Source organism: Theobroma cacao, chromosome 5 (genome assembly GCF_000208745.1).
Source record: "Theobroma cacao cultivar B97-61/B2 chromosome 5, Criollo_cocoa_genome_V2, whole genome shotgun sequence".
Lineage (NCBI taxonomy): Eukaryota > Viridiplantae > Streptophyta > Magnoliopsida > Malvales > Malvaceae > Theobroma > Theobroma cacao.
The window spans coordinates 31,255,197-31,280,601 of NC_030854.1; the positions used below are offsets into that span (position 1 = coordinate 31,255,197).

At 33.3% G+C, this 25,405-nt stretch overlaps 3 protein-coding genes across 5 annotated transcripts; 2 read left to right on the plus strand and 1 right to left on the minus strand.

Annotated features, from left to right (window-relative positions):
* Window positions 354-7,009, minus strand: LOC18599440. 3 transcript variants are annotated; one of them, XM_018121375.1, is made up of 7 exons: window positions 6,638-7,003; window positions 6,401-6,502; window positions 5,291-5,342; window positions 3,120-3,234; window positions 2,966-3,036; window positions 1,512-1,599; window positions 354-654 (listed from the first exon to the last, which is right to left on the minus strand). In XM_018121375.1, the coding sequence occupies exons 2-7, from the start codon at window positions 6,482-6,484 to the stop codon at window positions 495-497; spliced, it is 570 nt and encodes a 189-aa protein (XP_017976864.1). In that variant the 5' UTR covers window positions 6,485-6,502; window positions 6,638-7,003; the 3' UTR covers window positions 354-494. The 3 variants fall into 3 exon arrangements, with proteins under 3 accessions (XP_017976864.1, XP_007029479.2, XP_017976863.1); XM_007029417.2 differs by having other exon boundaries at window positions 6,401-6,476; window positions 6,638-6,999; XM_018121374.1 differs by lacking the exons at window positions 354-654; window positions 1,512-1,599 and adding an exon at window positions 1,875-2,878 and having other exon boundaries at window positions 6,401-6,476; window positions 6,638-7,009.
* LOC108662122 (major allergen Pru ar 1-like) lies at window positions 8,449-9,129 on the plus strand. Its single transcript, XM_018121272.1, has 2 exons — window positions 8,449-8,632; window positions 8,834-9,129. Exons 1-2 carry the CDS (start codon window positions 8,449-8,451, stop codon window positions 9,127-9,129), a joined length of 480 nt encoding a protein of 159 aa, XP_017976761.1.
* Window positions 22,595-24,753, plus strand: LOC18599442. Its single transcript, XM_018121017.1, has 6 exons — window positions 22,595-22,768; window positions 23,073-23,174; window positions 23,351-23,473; window positions 23,562-23,681; window positions 23,807-23,936; window positions 24,530-24,753. Exons 1-6 carry the CDS (start codon window positions 22,595-22,597, stop codon window positions 24,751-24,753), a joined length of 873 nt encoding a protein of 290 aa, XP_017976506.1.

Consider the following 25,405-nt stretch of genomic DNA (forward strand, 5'->3'; position numbering starts at 1 on the left):
AAATTGAAAATTTATTGGGCAAACATAACAATCTCAGGAATTTTAGGGCGGGAAGAGATAGAGAACTGAGAAAGCACTTGGGTGTTGTTTCTCTTTGTTTCAATTTAGTCCACCTTATACTTTGGAAAGTACTAATTCAAAGTCTTTTAATTCTTCACTACTCACAGTCACACACCTGACTTAGACTAGTCTAAATCTTATATTTAGTTGTAATGAAATTAGTATTGTAATTTTGGTGCTGATTACCCATAATTGTGTTAGTAATATTTGCTCCTTTTTAATTTATTCTGTAAGGATTGGAATTTGATGTTGAGTGTTCAAGGCAGGTTGCTGAATGTCCAATGGGCACCATAGCCGGGGGTATTCCAACATGCTCTGTTCAATGGATACTCAATACAAAGAAGGATATCTATACAAAATAACGACAATGGAGCGATTTTTAACAAGGCAGAAGGCCAAAAAGACAATAACACAAATATACAATTTAGATTTCACTATGTCTGTCCTTCTGCAGGCTTAAGCTGGTTCTCACTTACATGTCCATCTATGGAAATGTCAACCCCCAAACGTTCAAGATCTTGACGTAGTAAATCTGGGTTCTTGAAATGAAGACCAGTAATGCCAATTCCTACAGCAGCCTCAACGTTTTTGATCCTGAGACGTTCACCATACCACACGTTGGTAAGTGAAGCAACAGGAGAGTGCACCTATACTTAGAAAGTAAACTTATGTGTGTACGTGCGTGTCTCTGTGAGAGATAAAATCATGCATGCCAAGCCAGTGAAATGAGTTCTAGGACATTTGTGGGTTGGTTTCCTCAATTTTAGTTTTCTCATGCTATTACGTTGACAGCATCTGATAAGAATTTAAAGTATTAGTTCGATTTATTGCAAAAAAAATATCAAATTTGCATTTCAAAGTTGGCCTAGAAGCATTAGAGAAAGATATAGGTTTCCTTCAAAGAAAAGCCTATTATGAGTGGAGAGAAAAAAACACCATGACACTTGATCACATTGACCCCAAAGGGGTTATGTTGATGTCTAAAACTTTGGACTTCCAACTTCAAGGCTGGAATTTAAACCTGAACAAGGGAGAGTGAGACCTATAGGATGTGAGATGGTTATCTACCTTCGGTTAGCTCAACGCACACTGGGCTTTCATATCATCACACGTACCCCCAGAAAGTGGCACTTAGAAGTTATCCCACAAACAATGTTAAACATAAACTTCCATGCAAACCCAAAAGACACAAAAGGGCATGTGGTCACAACAAAACATGCATCCATGTGTTCATGTGTCCACACATGCATAAGATAGAGAATTTCTAACTGCTTACAATTAGCATTGAGAGGTGTTCTAATTTTGCTTTGACAGCATAATTTTGTTTTAACACAAGGTGCATCATCTCCTATACGCTTTTTCCCTAAAAATAGGGTTTGTACTCTCTGCTATTACTGGTTTTGGATCCTATTACAAGTGCCTCTTCAGTGGGAAGTTGGCAAGGATGGTACCTGTCATCAATGAATATACAGCTCACAGGATCAACCTTAAGATGTTCCACAACAGCCAAATAGAAATAAGGGTCAGGCTTCCTCTTTCCTGGATGCATAGTAAACAGAATCATTTAACATAGCAGCATGAGCGACATGAAACCAGAAAGCAGGTAGTAATATTCTCTTGAGATATACATATTTGCTCCAGAACACAATTAGTGACCGCTGTATAGTGTTAAAAGATCTTGAAATATTTACTGAGACTGAAAGAAAAAAGAAAAACAAAAGGAAAATCATAACTGTAAATAGATATTTGCTTTATTTATCTTTGAATGAAGAAGTCAGAAGCAACAGAACCGCTCACTTGCTTCTGCAAGAAATAATAATAGACTAAACACTAGGAGTTGACCAATTAGCAGACATGTAACAACCAAAAAGAGTGATATTTTGGATTGATATTTAATAGCACAAATAAAATGCAGCAGCCACCATTAATTGTTATTTCATGTTCAACAAGGTAAACAGAATCACAATAGTGTAACCAACAAAAAATTGGGAATTTGATGTTCATAAGTCCATTTAGGTGCTCTCTGAGTATGCAGTTCATTTTCAGATGCAATCATATAAATACCTTCTCAACTCCAAAAGATTAGGAAGGGTCATATCCAGTGAGACAGTGGAATGAAAATGTGCCGAAGTCAGGTTTAGAAAAATAAATGGGACAAATTAGCATTAAACAAATTAGAAAATACTAAGCACCAATTGTCTTTTTGGTTGAAATATCAACTAGCTGTAGACTCTTTTACTTAGTACTTTCATAAAGCAGTACACATCGGTCTGATCAATTAAAAACAATCCAAGAGCAAATCAGCAACATTAATCATTATAAAGACATTACATTCACCATTGGCCTTATACTTTTGACCATGACTTAAGAGAGAGAGATTAAAGGAGAGAGGAAATCATCCTTCTGCATTATTATTTAGAGGTTATAATGTGAAACATGAGACAACAAACTAAGGAACTAGGAACTAATAAAAATATATGTAGAATTGACGTTCTCTATTGGGATCCATGAATCACAGGATATGAGCTTCCTATATGGAAGTTATATTCTAATTTGGACAGGAATTAGAGAATATCTAAAAGGAAAACCACGCTTAAGAGTTTTCAATAGCCCATTCTAACATTAAATATCCACAAACAACATGCGGAGCATTTATGCAAATGAAACAGTAAAAGTCAACTTGAAAGTAATAATAATGTATAAAGCTGAGAAAACATAACAGATACAAAAGTAACACAATCAACACAAGCCAGAATTAGATCAGACACCAGCAACAAGCACTTCCTCTCACGAACATGCACATCCACACTAGCACTCACTGATATGAATAAATAGACAGATAAACACTGAGAAATGAGAGTGATATCAATAGTGAATTGGGTATAGTTTAAGTCCTTGAACGTACCATACATGCATGAGCAAAATGTCCAGGATAAATAATTTGAAATGTTTAACTTGTCCTCAATTATTTTGTACCTGAAAAAATACATACACATGTACATATCTTTAATTAATAAACTACTGAATCAGAAGGAATCAGGAGAGCTGTTCCATCTTACCAGATGGGGTAATTTGTGAAAGCATGCATCTCATAGTTGTTTTGTTTTAATGCTTGAAGCAATTGTTCAATTCCATCTATGTAGGAATATCCTCTTCTCATACAATTTTTGAGGCCTTAACAAAAAAGTTATTGAAATTAATACCTTAACACAATTAGGAAAGCCAACATAGAGATATCAGATATAATTCATGGCCACACACTTAAATTGTAAATGAAATATTGAAGAACAAAACATTGTTGAAAATCTACTGCAACAGTATCACTGCTTCCTCTTGTATTCAACAAATGCGATCTGTTTCTCTAAACCAGAATGGAAATGAACTTATAATAGCATAACAGACTCCTCCATCCCTGTCCAGCTCTCAAGAATAAGACAACATCAAAGCACACTCCTGAGCTTTATGTTTGATTTGTTTATTAATTATTACTTACAATAACAATTATTCATCTTTAAATATTAAAAAAAATCATTTTTCACTTCCAAATGAAGTTTTGCTATCTTTAATTTTTCTTAATATTATATATATATATGTATGTAAGTATGTATGTATGTATGTATGTGTGTATGCATGGAAGTTGGCAAACAATTGATTTATTAGATTTATTTTCATTCTTTGACAAATAATGGCAAATACCGTATTCATTCTGATCTGAACAAACATAAGCGTAAACAATCACTAGTTGTTTACCAGATGTGATACAGTTTGTACTTGTTCCTGCATCAATCTTTCCAGAGACTAGAAACTCAGTCACCAGTATTGGAGGTTTTGTACATATGCCAGCCACTAGACAATTCGTTCTATCTGTTACTCCTTCACAGGAGATCTAACTTGCTCTGTTTTTATCCTTTCAATTTCCCTCCCCCTCTCTCATGCTCCCTCAGCAATGCATATTTCTCCTCTCTAATTCAACCCCATTACTATTTTGCGACACCATCTCACCCCAATTACCAACAAAAAATGAAAAGAGCACCACTGCAACATGTCTCTCCACATTTTGTGCCAAAGAGGTATTTTTGTGATATCAGCAGTGTCTGAAAACCAAATTTTTTATATCAACTTTCTTCATGATACCATAGGCTTCTAGATGTCTTTGTGGTTGGTTAAACTACAGTTTCTAAGAAAAATTCATTTTTCCTTTGGCTTAGAGTTAAAACCCTAAAAATAAACAAGCTAACAGATAAATGTATTTGGATGAAAATTTGAATGTGTTTCAGGACACATGTGCCCTAGAAAACACAAGCATACCGGCATGTGCATGCATACGCAGTTGAATAAATTCAAAATTTCTTTACCTCTTTGTCTCTGTCTCTCTAGCCACACACATGCCATGCAAGAACTGGCATGCATGCATACAAGAATAAATATCCAAAATCATAAATCAATAAAACACATATGTATATGCATTCACATCCAGTTGCATGTATGCAAACACCACACAAGTATCCACTCACCAACCTACCACAATATCCATAATCCATGCATCATATCAACATAAGCGTGCATATTTAATGGCCTAAACCTTTCTTTTGGGAATCCAGCACTCAGCACCACAAGCCATATGTATTACTCTTTTGTTCAGGGTAATAATTTACAACCCTAGACACTATAACTATGCTTACTTTTTTGCAAACACAAGGCCTTCCTTTTTCCTTTGTACCTTCTTTAATATCAAAATTCCCATGCTTCTCTTAGCTTGATACCCCCAAACCATTAACCTTGAAACCATTTCTTCAACTTTCTGAAATTTGTTTCAACATACTTCTAATTAAGCAGTACTCAGAGTTTACCTCCAAATCCCCCCTCCCCTCATTGTCAGTATGCTTGAGTCCAAACTTGTTTAAACCTTTTCCTTTGCAATTGAAAACCCTAACCACAAGAAATTCTATATCTAACTAGCTTGATTACTATATTAATTTCACAAAAATTAGCATTGGGGTGCTAAAAAATTATGGTAAAGAAATCTATATACATGCCATACACAACAAAAAGTAAAAAAATGCCACAATGAAACAAGCTCCACCAGAATTAATGCAGAATTCCAATTTTATTTGAGAATTTATACTAAAATCAAACACATTTTGCGAATATCTAATGAAACTGCTCACCAACCTTAATACAACCAATGGAAGGAATAATATATAAAAAAAAAAAACAAATGCAATCTAACCTTCCAAATCAAAAGGCCTTCCGTCTTTAAAGAATTTTCCAGCTAGCTCCTCCTGAAAGGAAATAAGATAACTTTTTCACACTCCAGAAGCTAAAAGAAAAGGAAATAAAATCACAAGAAAAAGCAAAGAACAAAACACAAATCCAAAAGCATTGATTAAGGTGAAATTGCATCTGTGACAATTAAGCAATGCTTCATGATAGGTTTTTGGTGGACTAGAAATTTACAAGTGCCCATAGATTTCTGTCAAAGAAATAACTATATGGGCCAATATTGTAAAGGATCATGGTTATAGATAGATCCACATTGACATAAAACCAATAGGCTACTGCATAAGTAAAGAATAAAAATAAAAATGAATGCAAATGGTGATATTTAGTCTAAAAGCAATACACAAGTGCTATGTTATGGAGTGGTTATTTAGACAAGATTCAATAGTTGATACATACTATAAATAAAGAAATTAGTTAATAGAACAATAGTTTAGCTAACGTATCCACTTATCAGAAAAGCTGGTAATGTATCAGAGACAAAAGAAAAGGACTAAAAAGAGGCTAGTTATTTTGTGTTTAACTGCTAAATCATATGTCAGAGGAGATGTAAGATAACAACAACGACAGAAAAGTAAGAGAAAACAAAACAACTTCAGTGTGTCCAACTTGGGGTGTTAGTGAGTCAAGCTGGCTGGCGAGCTACTCAGGAAACAATCAAACTCAACTCATCCACTGCTAAGTCCAGCTCAAACTCAAGCTCAAGCATATATAAATAGAATAACATTATATATATCTAAAGTATTCAAGCCTAAGTGAGTAAAGCTCAAGTTTGAAAAATCAAACTCACAGAAGCTCAAGGATGCTTTCAAGTCTCAAGTACCTATGTACAATCCAAAGGTAATCAATAACCATCATAGCTTTTATTGCTTAAAATGGAAATCAATCCTCTCAAACCTGACAAGTGAAACATATTTTAAGAAATATTTTACTCTTGTTAGCTATCTCTATCAAACAGTTTTAAAGATACCTCAATACTATATTCATATGACTACTTTACTCAGCAAATATCTGGAGAAATATAACCAAACTTTTCCACATTATATTTTTAGGAGGGTACCTCATTAATCACCCCATTTTCGAACTCAATCCATGCAGTTGGATGCTTGCACTCTATTAGTTCCTTGAAAGACATTCTGACCATCAAATTTAACTTTGATCACTTCCAAAAAATATATTTCCAGCAGGGACAGTTACACCGTTTTCAAAAGAAAAAAAAATGATCAAAACCCAACAAACCCAATTCAAAGAAAGCATTAAAAAAAAAAGAAAGAAAGGAAATGAAAGACCCATCTACCTGAAGAAGGCGGGGATATCATGGTAAAAGGGGTCACGAACAATGGTGTCCATGATGTCAAAGAGCAATATGGGAAGCTTCCTGTTGTTGGTATTGTTGTTTAAGGAAGAGGTCATGTTGTTGGCATTCAAAGCCATTCTGTTTCTGGGGTGTTTAGGAAATAGTTTTGGATTGAAGCAGATTGTTGGTGCTCTCATCAATTGAGCCATCCAAAATCCTTCGAACAAAAACGCGAGGAAGAATGACAATCTTTTAGATTTTCTGTTTCAATTACCAGCCAATCAGCCTGCCAGGAAATATGGGTCAACGATTTGTAGCAAACCCGGGTTTGCCTTCGGTTTATTTGGCCTTCGGCCTTTGCACTTTTTGCATCCATGTGGGTACTTCTGAAGAAATGCCTTGGCCCAAGAACACCACTAATCATATATATATATATATAGCTTTTATTTTTGGGTGATTTTCGGTTCTTTTTTTGACTATAATGGGAGGCTTTTATAAATAGGTTTTCTCTATTTCTAATAATTGCTCTTTTGAAAATTTAACAAGAATTTATTGAAATATTGAAATTTTTGCAGAGATGTTTTACAAGTTTCAAAGATACTTTTGCTTTGCAAGAATAAGAACAATTTCATTAAGAATGAGGTCTTTAGATTTAAAAAACAAATTTCCTCAAAAGACATTAAAATGATAATGGAACAAAACAATTATACAAATCTAAATCTTCATACCATCGCAAAACAATTAGAAAATATAAAAACATTAATTGAAAACCAATCGAAATTCATTCAAACACAGACAATAAATACCAAAATTATTAAAACGAGCTTTGCAAGTTCGAGAGACACTTTTGCTTTGCAGAAATGTTTTGAAAGATGCTTTTGCCTTCTTCACTTTTTTCTTCTTGAAAGATGATTGTCTTCTTTGCTTTTTCAAAAATACCTTTGTAGAAATTCTTTAGCTTTTGTTTTTTTTTTTTTTTTTACTTTTTGCTCCTTCTATATATATGTATATCATGATATTTGAGAGTATATTGTGAGATTACAGAAAGTTTCAAAAATTTTCCCTTATTTTACATACATGAAAACCATATCAAATTGGATATGCCACAAATAAACATATGCTTGAGCTGGGAAAATTAATTTGTATCATATTTTATCATAATTTCTAAGATTTTTTCTTATATCATCTTTTGATGGAACTTTCTTTTTCTTTTAAATAGAATTAAGAACAAATACCAAATAGTATTAATATAAAATATTGATAAAACTCAAATTTAAAATAATTTATTTCGAGATAAATGATCTTATCAATTGAATCTGCTATTATATATTGAAATTTGTTAACACTTTTTAACAGCATAGGTAAGAATGGACTTACAAGTAGCAAGGATCTATGATTGCAATCTTTCCTGAACGTAGCAATTAGTTTATATCAGTCCAAGCACTTGAATTCAAGGACTCTCTCACTTAAAATATTAGACTTTTTTTCTTTTCAAGCTTCTTCCCATAATGATGCTTCCGAAATCCACAAATTTGTTCTCTTGTGGTAAGATTGTAAGATGGGTACAAGGACCAGAATCGATTGACAGTTTAGTTAAAATCCACTGATTACATCGTCAAAATGCATGGAACCATCCAAAATCAGCAAAGATTCCACCAGGCCTATGTACACAAAAGCTATAATCCTTTCAAACTGACTCTATAAATACTACACTTTTAGTTTCAAATCTACACAAATCAAAAGTCTCCTTTGCTAACTAAATCAATCAATTCTCACTCTTCATTTGATCATTTCCTCTACTGTCAGTAATCATGGGTGTTTTCACTTATGAATCTGAGATTGTTACCGCAATCCCACCAGCCAAGATGTTTAAGGCTTGTATCCTTGATGGTGACAAGCTCATCCCAAGGATCGTTCCTCGGGCTTTTAAGAATGTTGAGTATATTGAAGGCAACGGTGAGCCTGGAAGCATCAAGAAGATTACTTTTGGGGAAGGTTAGTGATTTATCTCAACATTGGAAACCAAGATTTTTAAAATATAAGATTTCAAGTTCTAAACCGCTGAATTATCCTTTTTAGAAATTAAATACTTTGAATCATTACTAAGGATATCCTTCTATTTGTGAAAAAAAAAAATGGTTATTGTCCAAAGAAGCAATATCTAGTCTTTATTTGCCTTAATGCCTACACTTGCAGGAAGCCGATTCAATTACATGATAGAGAAGGTAGAGGCACTGGACAAAGATAATTTTGTGTACAGCTACAGTGTGATCGAAGGTGATGCTTTGATGAACACACTTGAGAAAATCACTTACGAGACCAAATTGGAGCCATCTCCAGCTGGGGGATCCATATGCAAAACCACTAGTAAATATTACACCATCGGTGACTTTGAGATTAAGGAAGAGGGTATCAAGGCCGGCAAAGAAAAGGCCCTGGGAATATTCAAGGCCGTTGAAGCCTACCTCCTGGCAAATCCTGACGCTTATTGAAAACCCCAACATTAATACTTCAATGGTCATAATTACATTATGGAAATGAATTTTCTTTGTTTTGCCTTTTAACTTTGCAATAAGGGGCCACAGCGTCATGACCACCGAGAAGATTGCATTAAATAAAGGAGCATCAAATATGTATTTGCCTGAAATTGTTGTGTAACCAAATTATATCCACTGCAAATGAGTGGTTAAATTACCTATTTTTTCCCCTCAATCGGTACTGATATTTTGTTAGAAATAGACACGGAACAGAGAGCCATTATTGCTTACAACAATACAGACACCTGAGTAAGAGCAATAAGTACATCAAATGCAATAGAAATCACGCCTGAAAGAACTAACAACTAAATCACCTACATTGGATAAATAGCATATCGCCAAAGCCTGACAACAATAGCCCAAAAGCTCCATACGTCGCGAGGAGACCAACATAAACCACAACATGCTTCTAATTGCTGTTAAGGTACTCAGTTTTTTTATGCTCCAACCCATCACCCATTCTCCTTTAAAGCTTCATTCCTTCCACTAGGCTTAATCCAAAACATCAATCGCATTTTGATAAGGACATCACTTCTTCCCTATCCCATTTCTTTTGTTAAAAACTGAGTCATTGCGAGCTAATCGTAACAACCAAAAGGTTGCTCCACAAACCATCATCCATCTAGACTTGCTAATCTCTTTCCGCCAACTACCTTCCCAGGTCATAATGAGCATTTCCACTGACTGAGGGCATACTCAAGAGAGGTTCCACCATTTCAAAACTCATCCCCAAACTGTTGTGAAAATTGCCCAAGATATAAAAAAAAATAAAACTTAGAGAAATCAAATAAACAAAAAAATATAAGAATTTACGTAGTTCGACCTTTTACCTACGTCCACGGAGTGAAACTATTCTTCTCTTATTGAAAAATTAAAGTACAATAAATTGACTTTTATGATTTCCCAAACCAACCCAAGATCCCTTGCACACTCTTTCTCAATAACCTCCCAAGAACACTCACCCAAACCACTCTAGCTCCACCTAGAGCAAAAGACAGAGTTATAAAGTGTTCCATCTCTAGAGCTCTCAAAGCACTACTTGCAACTCTAAAGCCTAGAGATCCACTTTTATAGTATAAAAGTCCAAAGTAGAATGTGATTAGGACTCTATGTGGAATAAGAAGTTTAAAACCATACAACTACTCAATGTTGTACACAAACAAGAATGCTCATCAAATAAGATTTAGAATTCTAATCAACCTAAAACTCAACAAATCTCCACCTTTGACTTGAATTCAAACTCTTTAAACCTCTTCCACTAGTTGCACTTACTTGCAACTTCTTAACTCCACCTACTTTGCAACACCTTAAACAACTTTCCAAATCATTGGCCTTTATAATTACCACGACTACACATACCGAATCAAGCATGGTTCAACACTCAATTCCACAAAATGGCCAATGCACCCGTGTAGCCGTCAAGTCAATGGCACTAATTGACTTCGGAAAGGTACCTTGACGACCCTTCCAATTCATTGCTGACAAGATTTTTCGTCCTTTTACCATCGTCTACACCATGGAAACCTTCCATCACCTCCTCGGTAAATGAAATCTCACTTTGGTAGCTACCATCTCCTGTGCACTATTCTCATCCTTTCGAGGCCTCACATTCTAGACGATACAAACCATTATGCAAATTTCCCCTCATCAGGACCATGTCGCCTTGTGTGACTTTTATCACTCCATCACAAGCAGAATATCCCTATCCTTTGGAGTCTAACAGGCTTAATGATATTAGACTCTTATGCATCTCTGGGACATAGGCCACACCACCCAAATAACGCATAATCCCATCAAACATTTTGATTTTCACCACTCCAAGACCCATGACCTTCACTATTGACTTATTCTCCAAAGTCAAATTCCCAGTCACCCCTTCTTGAAGTAAATCAAAACAATCTTTTTGATAACATATGTGAGTGGCAGAAGCAGAATCTAAATACCAATCAGAATTTGCATTCATATTTTCTGAGATTGTAAGGACATCACAATCATCACCTTCAGCAATGAAAGCACAATCACCTTTGTTCTCATTACTTTTATCCCCTTTTATAGGACAATCCCTTTTAATATGTCCATACTCTTTGTAGTGAAAGCACTTAACATTGTTGGATCTAGACTTGCTACCCTTAAATCTCTTACTAGTTGACTTCCTCCTATGAACCTCAGTTACCAATGCCAAGCCACTTAGATCTCTATCCCCTTTCTTATTTTTCTTTCGGGCTTCATGAGACATTAACGTTGCTTGTGCTTGTTCTAATGTTATTGTATCCATCCCACATATAAGAGATTCCACAAATACCTCATAGGAGTCTGGAAGCGAAGCTAGGAACAATAGTGCCTTTTCCTCTTCTTCCACCTTCACATCAACCTTCTTCAACTGATCAATGATCCCATCAAATTCATTCATATGTTTAATGAGGTCTCCATTCTCCTCCATCTTTAAGCGATACAACTTTCGCCTAAGTTGTAACTTGTTAGAAATACTTTTTGCCAATAAATCTTCTCTAATTTTGCCCATAATCTTGGAACAGAATCCTTATCAATAAAATGGTTAAACACATTATCTCCAATACAAAGTCGAATAGTGCTCACACACCTTTGCTCTAACTCTGCCCATTCAACATCCTTCATGTCATCTAGTTGCCCTTCCTCATTTCCTAGCAAGGGGCGCATTAAACCTTGCTGCACAAGGAGATCTTTCATTCTTCTCTGCCACTGTGTGAATTAGTCTTCCCATCAAATTTCTCAATTGAAAAATTCATAGAACTAGTAACTTTCGACATCTTTGTTGAATCTTAAATTTACCAAACCCGAAGCTCTGATACCAGTTTGTTGTGAAAATTGCCCAAGAAACAACAAATATAAAACTTAGAGAAATCAAGTAAATAGAAAAACACAAGAATTTACGTGGTTCGGCATTTTGCTTACGTCCACGGAGTGAAACTATTCTTCTATTATTGAGAAATTAAAGTACAATAAATTGACCTTTATGGTTCCCCAAACCAACCCAAGATCTCTTGCACACTCTTTATCAATAACCTCCCAAGAACACTCACCCAAATTACTCTAACTCCACCTAGAGCAAAAGACAGAGTTACGAGGTGTTCCCTCTTTAGAGCTTTCAAAACACTACTTGCAATTCTAAAGCCTAGAGATCCACTTTTATAGTATAAAAGTCCAAAGTAGAATGTGAGTAGGACTCGATATGGAATAAGAAGTTTAAAATCATACAACTACTAAATATTGTACACAAACAAGAATCCTAATAAAATAAGATCTCGAATTTTAATCAACCTAAAACTCAACACAAATCATCACCTAAAATAACAGGATATTAGCACATGATCACTATTCTCCTCTTGCATACTTCACTACACACATAACAAGTTATTATCTTGAAGTTGCAGCCCCCTACAATTTAAAAGGCATTTCGTAGGGGTACATCGACGGATATCTAGCCATAGAAAATCTTGTACCTTCAGGGGAATAGTAAGGTGCCATATTGACTTAAACCAAACTCCTTGGCACTCTTCTGTTGCCATTAACTCCAACATTCCTGAACATCCCTTGGTTGAGAATATCCCTTTTGGGTCATGAGACTAAATCAATTTATCCACCTTGTTGTCCATAAATGTAATTCCTTTAAGCAAATAAATTAACTCTTATAACAGATGTGCTTCCCATTGAAAAAGTCAATGTTCGAATGAGATGTCCGGTTCACCTTTGCAGCATAGCTCACAAACTTCAATTTTCTTCTCGAGTACTATAGAAGAGAGTTTCGAGAAAGCAATGTTCAATGGTTCACTTGTAAGCCAATTATCGAGCCAAAAGAAAACACATCTACCATTGCCAATAATTTATATGCAGCCCTAGTTATCAACAAGTTTCTCCACCCCTTTTATCACAAGAAGTTTTACAATATGTCTCCATACAGTTGATATCATCATTAAATTAGAAGATGATGTAACCCACTGGAATTTACGCACACCATATTTCTCCACTAATAACCTCCTCCACAAAGCATTCTTCTCATGGCCATACCTCAACTACCACATGCTCAACAAAGCCAAGTATTTTATAAGAAAGGTTAGCAATTCCTAACCTACCTTTAGCTTTAGGTTTTCAAACAACTTGCCATCTAACCTTAACAATATTTCTTTTATCTAATGAATTACCCCATAAAAAAACTTTCCTTAGCTAGTCAAATTGTTTGATAACCCCTTTTGGGGCAATGAATATGGATAAGTACTAAATTAAGAGGGAATTTAGCATTGAATTTATAAGTTCAATTTTACTTGTGTTGGCATAAAATGGGTCGACTGATTATCAATTCCCATGTTCTCATACTATTTAGATTAGAGTCCAAAATGATACCTAAATAAGAGAATGACAAAAACCCAACACCACACCTAAGGATGTTGGCCATTTCTTGACAAACATTAGTCGGAACTCCCACTTGATAAACCAATGATTTAGCAAAATTAATATGAAGATCGAAGGCTAACTAAAAGCACAGAAAAAGACGATGAACATTCACAACCCCTTGAGTGTCTCCCTCAAGAAAAAGAATAGTGCCATTAGTAAATTGTAAATACCTCTAAGAAGATTAAGCCCCTATGCTTGGGTCCATAGCAAATGGAGAACCTCAACCACCAAAATGTATAAAAAATGGGATAGTGGATCACCTTGGCATAAGCCATCCTTATAGAAGATTCTTGTGTAGCAAAATCATTTCTATTCACCAATACAATGGGCTTGAAATCCTTAAAAAAAGGAAAGGCTAGAGAGTTTTGATATTAAGGGCGATGAAAGTTGAATTGAGGCATTTTTCTAGTTTATAACACCTCATAAATGTTGGTGTATTTTAAAAAAAAAAGTTGTCTCTTCATATATAAAGTTGTAAATGAAAGTTATGTTTTTTATATGAAAAGTTGTGACTATTGGAAAGTCATATCAATTGAAAGGTTATGTCACATAATGCGATATAATGGGACTATTAGATTGTAAGTGGTTTTTATGTGAAAAAGTTATATCTCTTGGTAAAGTGATATTTGAAAAATTACCTCTAAATTCAAAGGTTATGGAAAAACACCATTACTCAAAAGTTTAAATATAAAAAATTATCTTTTCATATTATAACTCAAAAGTTATGTCTTATGATATGAATGGTTATATTTTCACAAGGTAATTATTAGAATAATACCTTTATCCAAAAATTTTACCTTGCAACATGCAAAAGTTTCTTTAAGACATAGATGTGCCTTAATGAAAAAGTTATGCCCTTAAAAAAAAGAAACTCGCAAGTCTATTGTAAAGTACTTGCTATCAACCATTTTGAAAACTAAACAAACAAGACATGACTAGAAAATAAAGAGAGAGGTGTTTTATTCTGAATAAAAATTCTCAAAAAAATAAACATAAACACTTTAAGTTTCCTTCATCTACTAAAAAAGTCTAAATTTCTTATAATCTACTTGCAACATAAAATAGGCTTTTAGGCAAAACAACTTTACAACCCTCGGATGTGTCTAGTAGTCTACTCTCATAAAGTGTAAGACAAAGTTAGACATTGGCTTCATTGTATTTTTAAGGTGATTCGCATAATTCCTCTAATTAAAAGCATAAAAAAGGTGATGAATATTCACCCATTGCATATAGAGTGATAAGGGCAAAATAAGTCTTAAAGATAGCATCTATTCAAGGCATTCATTGAAGTCAATTTTACCAATTCCTTTTGGATTCCAACTAAACCCCATTTGCACCAACAATAAATTCAACAACAAACTGATTAGATATGTGTTAGCTCAATAATAATGAGGAAAATATTCAAGAGAGAGGTGAATTGGATTTCCAAAAATTCTTTCTACAAATTGAACTTTGAAGCTTAATGACAAGTTTTTCAAATTTGTTTTCTCTTTGAAACAAACCAAAAGAAATGAATAAACAAGTTGAAAACTCTTCAAAACAAAGTATGCAACCATATCAAAAAGGATTTGAGCGGTGAGCAAAAAAATAAGTTCAAAAACAAAGATTCAAACCCTTTGAAGATTGAATTGAAAAACATTCAAATCTCTTCAGTATAAAGTGAAAACATACAAGTATAAATGTGAAAGTGAGAGAGTTGTGAGTTTCAAAAATTTCTTCAAAGGAAAAAATATAAGTTGGAGAAGAAGGGAAATTCTCAAAACTTTTCAATGCAAAGTGAACAAATATATTAAACTGAATAAAAAATGAATTGAAGATTGAGTTAGCGTAAAAGCAATTTTAAAAACAAATATTCAAATCTTTTCATAGAAATATAAATTGCACAAGTGCGAGCCAATGAAGAGTAAAGAGAAAAAGGCATAAGTTCAAGATCAAGAAGAAAAGAAAAGACACAAACGATTTATAGAGGTTTGGTCCTCTCCATAAACACCTACATCCCCTCATGTGACTCACCAAGGAATTTGAAATTCACTATAAAAACTACTTTTTAAATGATCAAGCATAACCTTTCCAAACCACTACTTTTCATGGATTAAGCATAACCTTTACAAACCACTACTTTTCATGGATTAAGCATAACCCCTATCTTTTTAAAGATCGAGCATAACTCTTGTCTTTTCAAGGATCAAGCATAACCTTTACAAGCACCTAAGCGTTTGACTCATTGGTGGGTGCATAATTCTCCTGCCTAAAGAGCAAGGTTCGAATCCCCTCTCTCTTAATTATAAAAAAAAGGCATAACCTTTACAACACTACCTTTTAAAGCTTAGGCATAACCTTTCTCTCTCACACAAGATTGAAGCAAATATGCTGCTAGAAGGTGAATTTTGTGGAGTAAGTACATGGAGGAAGAGTATAAAAATGATTACAAAAGATAAAAGTGAAAGCACAAGGCGTTGAAGCTCAAATATAGCTTACAAGCTTTTCCGAAGAATATGAGGCTTTAACTTGGTTTTCTCTCTTTTTCCTCTTCTTTTTCATTTCATTTGATCCTTGATCAAATGATTTTTTTCCTTGGCTCTTCTTTTACCCAAAATGTGTTGGAGAAGTCGAAACTAGCAGTTTTTCTTGTCTTTTTCGTGTCTAATGACTACTTTTAGAGTCTGAGAATAGATCCTTCATTCTTTAGATATTAATTCTTTTTTGGTCTAGAGCTTTTTGCTTTTTGAGAATTGATTTTTCATTCTTGAGATATCGATTCTTCTTGTTCTGTGAATCAATTCTTCATTCTTTAGATATCAATTTTTTGTGCTTATTTTTCTACCCAGCCTTGCGACAATCAACTACTTAACTATTAGGAATCGATTCTTGAGCTTTTAGAAGCTTGTCTAAGCATTCCATCTTCCAAGAATATATGTTTCCTTTTTAGTAGTTGATTCCTCTTGCTTGAACTTGAGATTTAAAGTGTATAAAAGATTTTTCCTTCTACAAAACAACTTCAAATACAAGTTCAAATGTCAATCAAGTAAGGAAACGTTAAAACACATCGAAAGCATTCAAGGATCACTCAAGCTATTCAAGGATCACTTAGACAAGAAATTTTGATCATTTTTGTCATGTTAAAACTCTAATCATTTTCAAGCTATTAAAGCTAACAAAACTCAAATTTCTCCTCTCTCACAAGACTTCTCAAAGAAGTTGAAATTATAACCATCTGGCTTGAGGCTTTGGAACCATCACACTATCATATTGTACATTTTTTCTTAGTCATCCAAATAAGCAACTCCAATCTTTTAGCATCCACCTTGCTTAACCTCTTGAAAGGAAGCCCCTAACAGGTTGGTCTTTGAAATTGTTCACTATATATTAATATTAAAGTTTTAATAAAAATTCATAAAAAAATAAATTGATTTTTTTTTTTTACATTGAGGAGCTGAATATTGGCATGGATTATATATTTACATACATAAAAATAAATATATGAAATTTGAAATTAACAAAAAAATAAAAATGCTAATGAGATTATGTGTTATTTGTCATTAGACTTACTTTACAAAAATAGTAAGTATTAAAGTCTGTTAATTCAATTAACTGACATTAAACATTTTAATCAACCCAATCCGATATAAAGAACTTAACTAACTCCCTTAACCAAAATAATCATCTTAATTAAACTCATCAAATCAAAGTAATCAACTTTTGTTGGCTAAGTTGGTTAAGTCGATTTTAACGAGCTTTTTAACCAATTGAATTAATTGAATCAAAGTAATCACTTTTGTTAGCTAAGTTGGTTATGTTAGCTTTAATCAAATTAATCATTTTAACTGAATTAACCAAATTAATTATTTTAACTTATTTCTTGAGTTCCCAACATTTCTTTGCCTTAGATAGTATGATGTTATTTCGATTCATAACATCATTATCTGTAAGTGATGTATTTACCACTTTATCCTTATCTTCTTCAGATTCTTATGTGAAGTTCTTATTCTTTCTCTTTTTTTTTTTCTTTCTTCTTCCTTTTCCCCTCTTCACTCCATTTGTTTTTGCCTCAATATCTGTTAACAAACCCACCTTCCGATTTTTTAGTTTTGTTGCCCATGAAATTTCTTGTAAGTACTCTTTTTCGCCCTTTTCGCTTTCATCTTTAGCTAATCTCTGACTTCTTACCTCGTCTTTTTCACTTTTTCTCTCTGTTTCTTTTTTTTCCATGGCTTCTTTTTTTTTTTCTCTTTTCTGTTTTTCCATTCTTTTTTTTCATTTGTTTTGCTTGGGTCCTTTTTTCTCACAACTTAGGCTTTTTTTCCGCTTCTCATTTCTCAACCTTCCTATATTTGATTGGGCTTGTGCATTTTCCATGGGCACCTCTTTTGTATTACTCAACCTCACAGTGTCTTGGGCTTCACCTAATTGCTCCTCTTCACTATTAGCTTTGACTGAATCTTTTTGTTTGAGCCCATGGTCTTTTTTCTATACCATCTCACTTTCTTTATTGCTTGGCTTTTTTTCTTGAATTCCTTTATTATTTTTAAAGCCCATCTCCATTTCATATAATTCTTCCTTTCTCTTCTTATGCAGGTCTCGTTTCCTCTTTCCCTTTTTCTTTCAATTTTTTCCTACCTTGCTTCTATAACAATGTCCCCTTTTATGCCTTCTTTTCAGTCAACTTTCTATACATATTCTTTTGTCATCTGACTTTGGTTGCTCCCCTTTTTAGAGTTGTTTCTCAAGTTGTTGGGAAGAGCATTTGAATTTGAACTGCATTGCTTTCCCTCCCCTTTCCCTACTTTCTTGCATAGTCAAGTTCTACTAATTCAACCACTTCCACTTCATTCGTACTATATATGTCAACTCCTTTTTCCTCCTCATTTCCACTGCACTTTAATTTTTTTGAGCTTGATATCTCCTATAGTGAATTTTCGGTGTTGTTTATAGAGTTCATTTCATCTACTTGCACGTCTTTCTCTATTAATTGTATTTTATTTGTAAGAAGCTTATAAACCCTTCCCTCAACTTTAAGTTCCATAATCTCCTTTATTCTTTCATTCTCATAAGTTAAGACCAGTAACACTCATTGATTGTAACTCTTTTTGTTCAATGTACTATCCGTAACCAAAACTAGTTCACCCTAACAGTTGTAAATGTTTTGTAAAGTTTCATAGCTCCAAACATGGGTTGGTACTCCATTCACCGCCACCCATTTATGTTTTTTGAAAAGCAAGACTTTATTAAAATAGGATTCACACTAAAACAGTGTAGGCCCACAAGGAAACATAATCAAAGTACATGAGATAGCTCAAAAACAGCTCCTCACAACTAAACAACAACACACAAACACTAACTACTCATAGATAAAATAGCAGCCAACAAAACAAAAAGCCATTCAGCTATAAAAAAAAAATGCCAAAACAGCCATCAAGAATGGAAAAAAAGAAAAAGTTTAGGAAAATGAAGACTTGCAACAAAACATAATAGAAAAACCTAAACAAGATCATTTGAGTGCTTAACCTCGTCATTTGGCCAAACGATCAGCAAGTTGGTTGGCTGATCTTGAGCTATAAAATATTGTCCATTTGAGAAGACTATACTTCAAATTATTCACCAAACACAAAGTGCTTCTCATCCTCCATGGAGCAATAGATGTGTCATATTGGACCACTTAACAACATTAGATGAATCCAATTCAATAATGAGCTCATAAGTGCATCCCAAGAAGAAGCAGTATAACGAAGAAAAACTTCCTTAATAGCAACGATCTCGACTAGATTTGAATCCACAATTCCCATAGATTTGGAGAAAAGAATCTTTATGTTTCTTTTATTGTCTTTCAAAACACCACTTATTTCGGCTTCACCCAAACAACCCCTTACAACTCTATCTACATTAAATTTCATGCATCCACTATAAGCTTAACCTAATCAATCTTCGGTTTGTCTTTTTTTAGCATCACTGTTACCTTAGTACATGAAGGTTCTTTCACAACATCCAAAAAGGAAGGATTTTCCAAAGGCGACTTGGTCTTCGCTGACTAGCCAATTCTTAACTTAATAACATAAAAAAATCGATAAATGTCAACAAACTTACCTTTGAAGATATGCTCATTCCTAGATAGCTAAATTGTCCATATGATAGCAAAGATAGCCATGTGCCAAATAGGGTAGCTTTTGATTTTTTTTTTTATAACATTATTCCAAGCAAGGAAAAGAGCTTTCATGTTGCTAGGAAGCATCAATTTGAGATTCCAAGCCTCAATCCAACGATTCCCAATTCTTTACGAGTCATAACATCTTAGAAAAAGGTGGTCCATTGTCCCCATATCCTTATTACAGATTGCACATAAAGTAGAATTCCTATTGATGAGACCCTTCCTTACAAGTTCACCTTTGAAAGGCAAGGATGGCTATGCATAAAGCCACCAAAGCCCTTGTTTTAGGTCTCAATTTTTCATAGGTCTCATAATTTTATAATAGTATAATTAATTATATTAAAAATATATAAAAATTAAGATTATTAATAAAATGACATATTCTCTCACTTCCCTAATTATATGCTTAATACATATCAATTTTTTATCACTTCCTAATTCCCACAATGCTATTAATTCTCAACTATTTTTCTTATCTTCAATCAACTAACAGTAATATGTATTTAATGATCTTCGATTGATAGTAAAGTTTTTTTTTTTGCTTAATTTCAATAAAAAATACCTCATTTGATTATTTAGCTTTTGGCTTGTGAGATTATTGCCCCTGCTAACAACCAGTTTTCCTTTAAGAACTTGCCAATAGAGAACCTCCACTTGAGCAGAAGCAAGATTAGCCCATATCATTTTTCGCAAGTTTTGATCCGCACCCACATTACCAGCAATTTGTTTGAAAAAAGATTTGGCGAAATAGAGACCATTTTCTCCATATAAATTTATCCTACATCTCCTTAACAGAATTAACTGACTTCCATTAGCTAAGTCAAATAAATCAATTTTTTCGCCCATTTAGATCCTTCATTTTCATGTGTGTGTATATCTAAACCCTAAACCCTATAAGATATTTTTATATATTAATTACATCGATAAAAACAAATAGGTGAAATTTGAAATCAACAAAAATAAAAATACTAATAAGATTATTTTCTATTTGTCATTTGTTTAATGCAATATGATCCCTTAATTTATATGTGAGCATGGAAAAATTGTGAGTGAGATACATTCAAGATTTACCTTACAAAAATAGTAAAGATAACGTCAATTATTTCAGTTAACCCATTTTAAATTTTTTAGCCAAATCAATCCAACTTTACCAACTCACTTAACTGAATTAACCGAACTTTTGTCGACTAACTCAAACAAAGTCAACTTTATCCAATTTTTTCTCACCTTTAATTGTACCCATTTAGATCCTTTTTTGTTTCTGTGTGTGTGTGTATGACATAATGCTTGAAAAAGTTCCTGAACTATTCAAGAAAATAACAATAAACTCTTATTCTTCTATTACTTTCAATAAAGTTAGTATACTCTTATTTTGAATCAAATAAACTTAANGATACATTCAAGATTTACCTTACAAAAATAGTAAAGATAACGTCAATTATTTCAGTTAACCCATTTTAAATTTTTTAGCCAAATCAATCCAACTTTACCAACTCACTTAACTGAATTAACCGAACTTTTGTCGACTAACTCAAACAAAGTCAACTTTATCCAATTTTTTCTCACCTTTAATTGTACCCATTTAGATCCTTTTTTGTTTCTGTGTGTGTGTGTATGACATAATGCTTGAAAAAGTTCTTGAACTATTCAAGAAAATAACAATAAACTCTTATTCTTCTATTGTATTTAATTAAGCTCTTAATACTTTTATTTTGAGTTAAAATAAGCTCTTAAAACAAATAGTTGACAAATTTTCATTAGTGAAAATGTCACTTGTTATTTTATATTTATGTAGCACTAACATGACATTGATATGAAGAGTGAAAAATGCTATATGACCATATAATCAGGCCACATTATTATTTATTATAATATATCAGCATGTTACATTTGTACCACGTTGGCATAGAATGAAAGTGTATTTGGATTAAAATCAACCACTAGTGATAAAGGTTTATTTGGATCAAAATAAAATTATAAAAACTTATTTGGCTCAAAATAACAGTATAAGGCTTTCATTGGATGCAATAAAAGAATAATGGTTTATTTGAATTTTCTTAAATAGTTTAGGGGTTTTTTAAAATTTTATGCCAACGTATTTGATGAATGGGTGTTACTTGTCCAAATAGGAAAACACAAGAGGAATGAGATGACTATGAGTTAGACATTTTTTTTTTCTTAATTATTATGGCAAAATTTAGATAAGATTCTTTAGATGTTGTTTTCACATTCTTTAAATAAGCACCCTATTTAATAATATTTTGGTAAAATAAAGTAAATGTAGGATTCATGTACATAATTTTGTTTACCTTATTTGTTCTTTTTAGGGTCAATCTTTGTGAAATATTAAATTTTAAAAATTTACATGTACATTAGAAAGATAGATTTTAAGGTGTCAAGTGGATAATGTAAAATCTGTTGCTCACCATTTATAATTTGTGGTTAATCACTTATCACCTAATATAGTTAACATGAAAAACTTTAATATATCCCCTAATTAGGAAGAAAAATTTAGTAAATATGGTAATCAAATATGGAAACGAAGGGCAGCATATGAAACGTGAGATTGAGTGGGAAATATTGTGACAGCATTTTATTCTATAAGTAGAGTACGTGTTTTCACCTTCTTTAAGTGGAACGCTCCAATCCATGATGATTACCTGATTGTGCATTAACCTTGAATAGGTGAATGTATATGATTGATTAGTAGAAGGAACGTGACATATATATATAGCACTGCTGTTTTCAAGCCTTCCTCACTCACAGAAATTAATGAATTGATCTTTCTTTCAAAGTGGGAAGATGTCAGCCCTGTCTGAGAGCGACCACTCCTTGATACATTCCCAGACAATGGAGTGGTTACTGTCGGACGACCCAATAGAGACTACCGAATCACATGATATCTCCGATTGGCTGATTTTAGTGCGCGGAGCTCGCGTTTCAAGCCCAATTAGAGAAGGTCTTAACGTCCACAGTGGCGAGCAACTTCGGCTCTTGACTAAGAATTTGAGACAAGTAATCAAGGTAAACTTTATTTCTTTATCTCTTAGTTTTTACTTTTAAGTATTTTCTCTTTCAAATCTATGTATGGAGTCATGCACGAAACAAAGGGATTGGCTTACTTTATAGATTTATCTGCGTTGATAGTAAAAATAATTTGAGTTTGAATTTTACTTTCAAATGTAAAATTTTAGTTTGACAGATTGAATAATTTATCAATTTTGAGTTTTTAATGAAAAGAGAAGTTAAATGAATGATTTTGCAACATACATGGCATTGTAAGACACACTGATGGTTTTACATGTACAATTTTTATTTTTTGCAACAGCATGAGGTGAAAATGGTGAAGGAAAAAGAAGAATATCAAATTCTCTACCCGACTCCAATATCATACCATGTGTCGCCGGAACATATTTCATTAAGCCAAAAGGTGATTATATCAATCATTATAATGTTTTCTTGCGTAAAATTTGACTTTAACTTGATGCAGTTTTTATCCTTCTGATTCTATGAATAAAATTGCATTGAACAAAGCTTTCATATATGTAGCAATCGTGGGGATTGATATTTGATAGTTAATAGTTCTTGGTATATTTGGTGTTGCAGGTTGGCTCATCCGCACAACAAGAAAAGAAGGAAAAACGAGCCAAGGCAACGTTGGTGGGAAGAAACAACACGTCTTTCAAGCTTCCCGATGAATGCATTGCTCATGCCATGAAATTTGAGGAGGTAATTACTTCTTCAATTCCCTGAAAACTTTAGTTCAATATTAATATACAACAAGAATTTTCTAGTATAATTGTATTCAATATTATAGGAGAAACTCCAAAAGTTAAAAGATCAGAAGGACAAAGTGTGTCAATATTCTCTTTTTGAGAGATTGGAGGGCTGGCGCATTGATCGAAAGAAGAGGCCCTACGGGGTGAACTTTGACATGGTAATTTAGTTTAATACAACATATATACCATTTCTTAATAATTAAACTGCAGCAGTTTCAATTCTCAAAGTTCCATTCTAGTTGCTTGTTGTTTTGACTTTATAATGATGATGGCTTTTGTGCAGTACTTTGAACATGAGAAGTCCAAAGCAAAATTTAGATCAGTTACTGAAGTTATCAAGTTTATATTGCATGGGGCTTATCCGAAGAATAAGCAAAATTCAAAGCAAGGCAAATTAGAAGAAAGATCCGGTGGTAAGTTTGAGTGTTTAGAAAGAGTTAATTTGATGGAAATTTAATTATTTTTTTTCTAGTAATTGTACACTGCAACTGCAATCTTTTTAGGTGCCACCACCAGGATATGAAGAACTGATCATGTGTTGATATTTCATTGCAAATCCCTAATGAAGTTTTGAGTCCATGGCAAGGAGGAAATTTTAAAAGTTTTAGATTCTATGTCATGTATGTTTTGAAATGCTTCACATGTATATAAATGAAGTGATTTTTATTTTTACATGCAATCTCGTAAGAGTACTCTATTCAACAAGTATCTAGAGAAACAATATAACCAAACTTTTCGACTTTATATTTGAGGAGCTTTACCTCATTAATCACCCCATTTTCTAACTCAATCCATGCGTATGGAAGCTTGCAGTCTATTAGCTTCTTGAAAGGATTAGAACAAAACAAGAAAAAACAAAGGAAATGAAATGAAAAACCCATGACACCGACAATGGTGTCCATGATGTCAAACAGCAATATGGGAAGCTTCCTGTTGTTGGTTTTGTTGTTTAAGGAAGCGGCCATGCTGTTGGGATTCAAGGCCATCCTGTTTCTGGGGTGTTTAGGAAGTAGTTTTGGAGTGAAGCAGACTGTTGGTGCTCTCATCAATGGAGCCATTCAAAATCTTTTTAACATAAACGTGGGGAAGAATGCCAATCTTTTGGATTTTCTGTTTCAATTACCATCCAAGCAGCCTACCAGGAAATATGGCTCAATGATTTGTAGCACACTCTGGGTTTGCTTGGGGCTTCGGGCTTTGCACTTGTTGGATCCATGTGGGTATTTCTGAAGAAATGCCTTGTCCCAATCTGTTTATATATTTTATCATGTGAGAACACCAATATCAGATAAATTTTTTTTTTTCATTTGCAAAATTCTACTTAAATCATTTTGTGTAGTACTTGATCGTAATTCGAAGATTTTTTCTTAAATTATCTTTTGATGGAACTGGTTTCTTGTTTTTTTAAAAAATAAAATTAAGAGCATATATTGAATAATATCAATATGGAGTATTGATAAAATTTGAATCTAAAAATCATTTATATCTAGATAAGTGACTTTATCAACTGAATCTGCTGTTACTGAAATTTATTTTAAAAAATAAAAAAATAAATCATTTACAATAATTCTCAAATTAATTAGTTTCTCATTCTTTTCAACTTACAGGTATGTAAGAATGGACTCACAAGTACCAAGGATCTTTTGATTGCAATCTTTGCTGAACATAGCAATTAGTTTATATCAGTCCAAGCACTTGAATTCAAATATTTTCTCACTTACAATATTAGACTTTTTTCTTTTTCAATCTTCTTCTCATAATGTGGCTTCCAAAATCCACAAATTTGTTGTTTTGCCGTAAGCTTGTTTGTTTTATATTGAAAAGATTGTAAGATGGGTACAAAGACCAGAATCAATTGAAAGTTAGTTAAAATCCATTGATT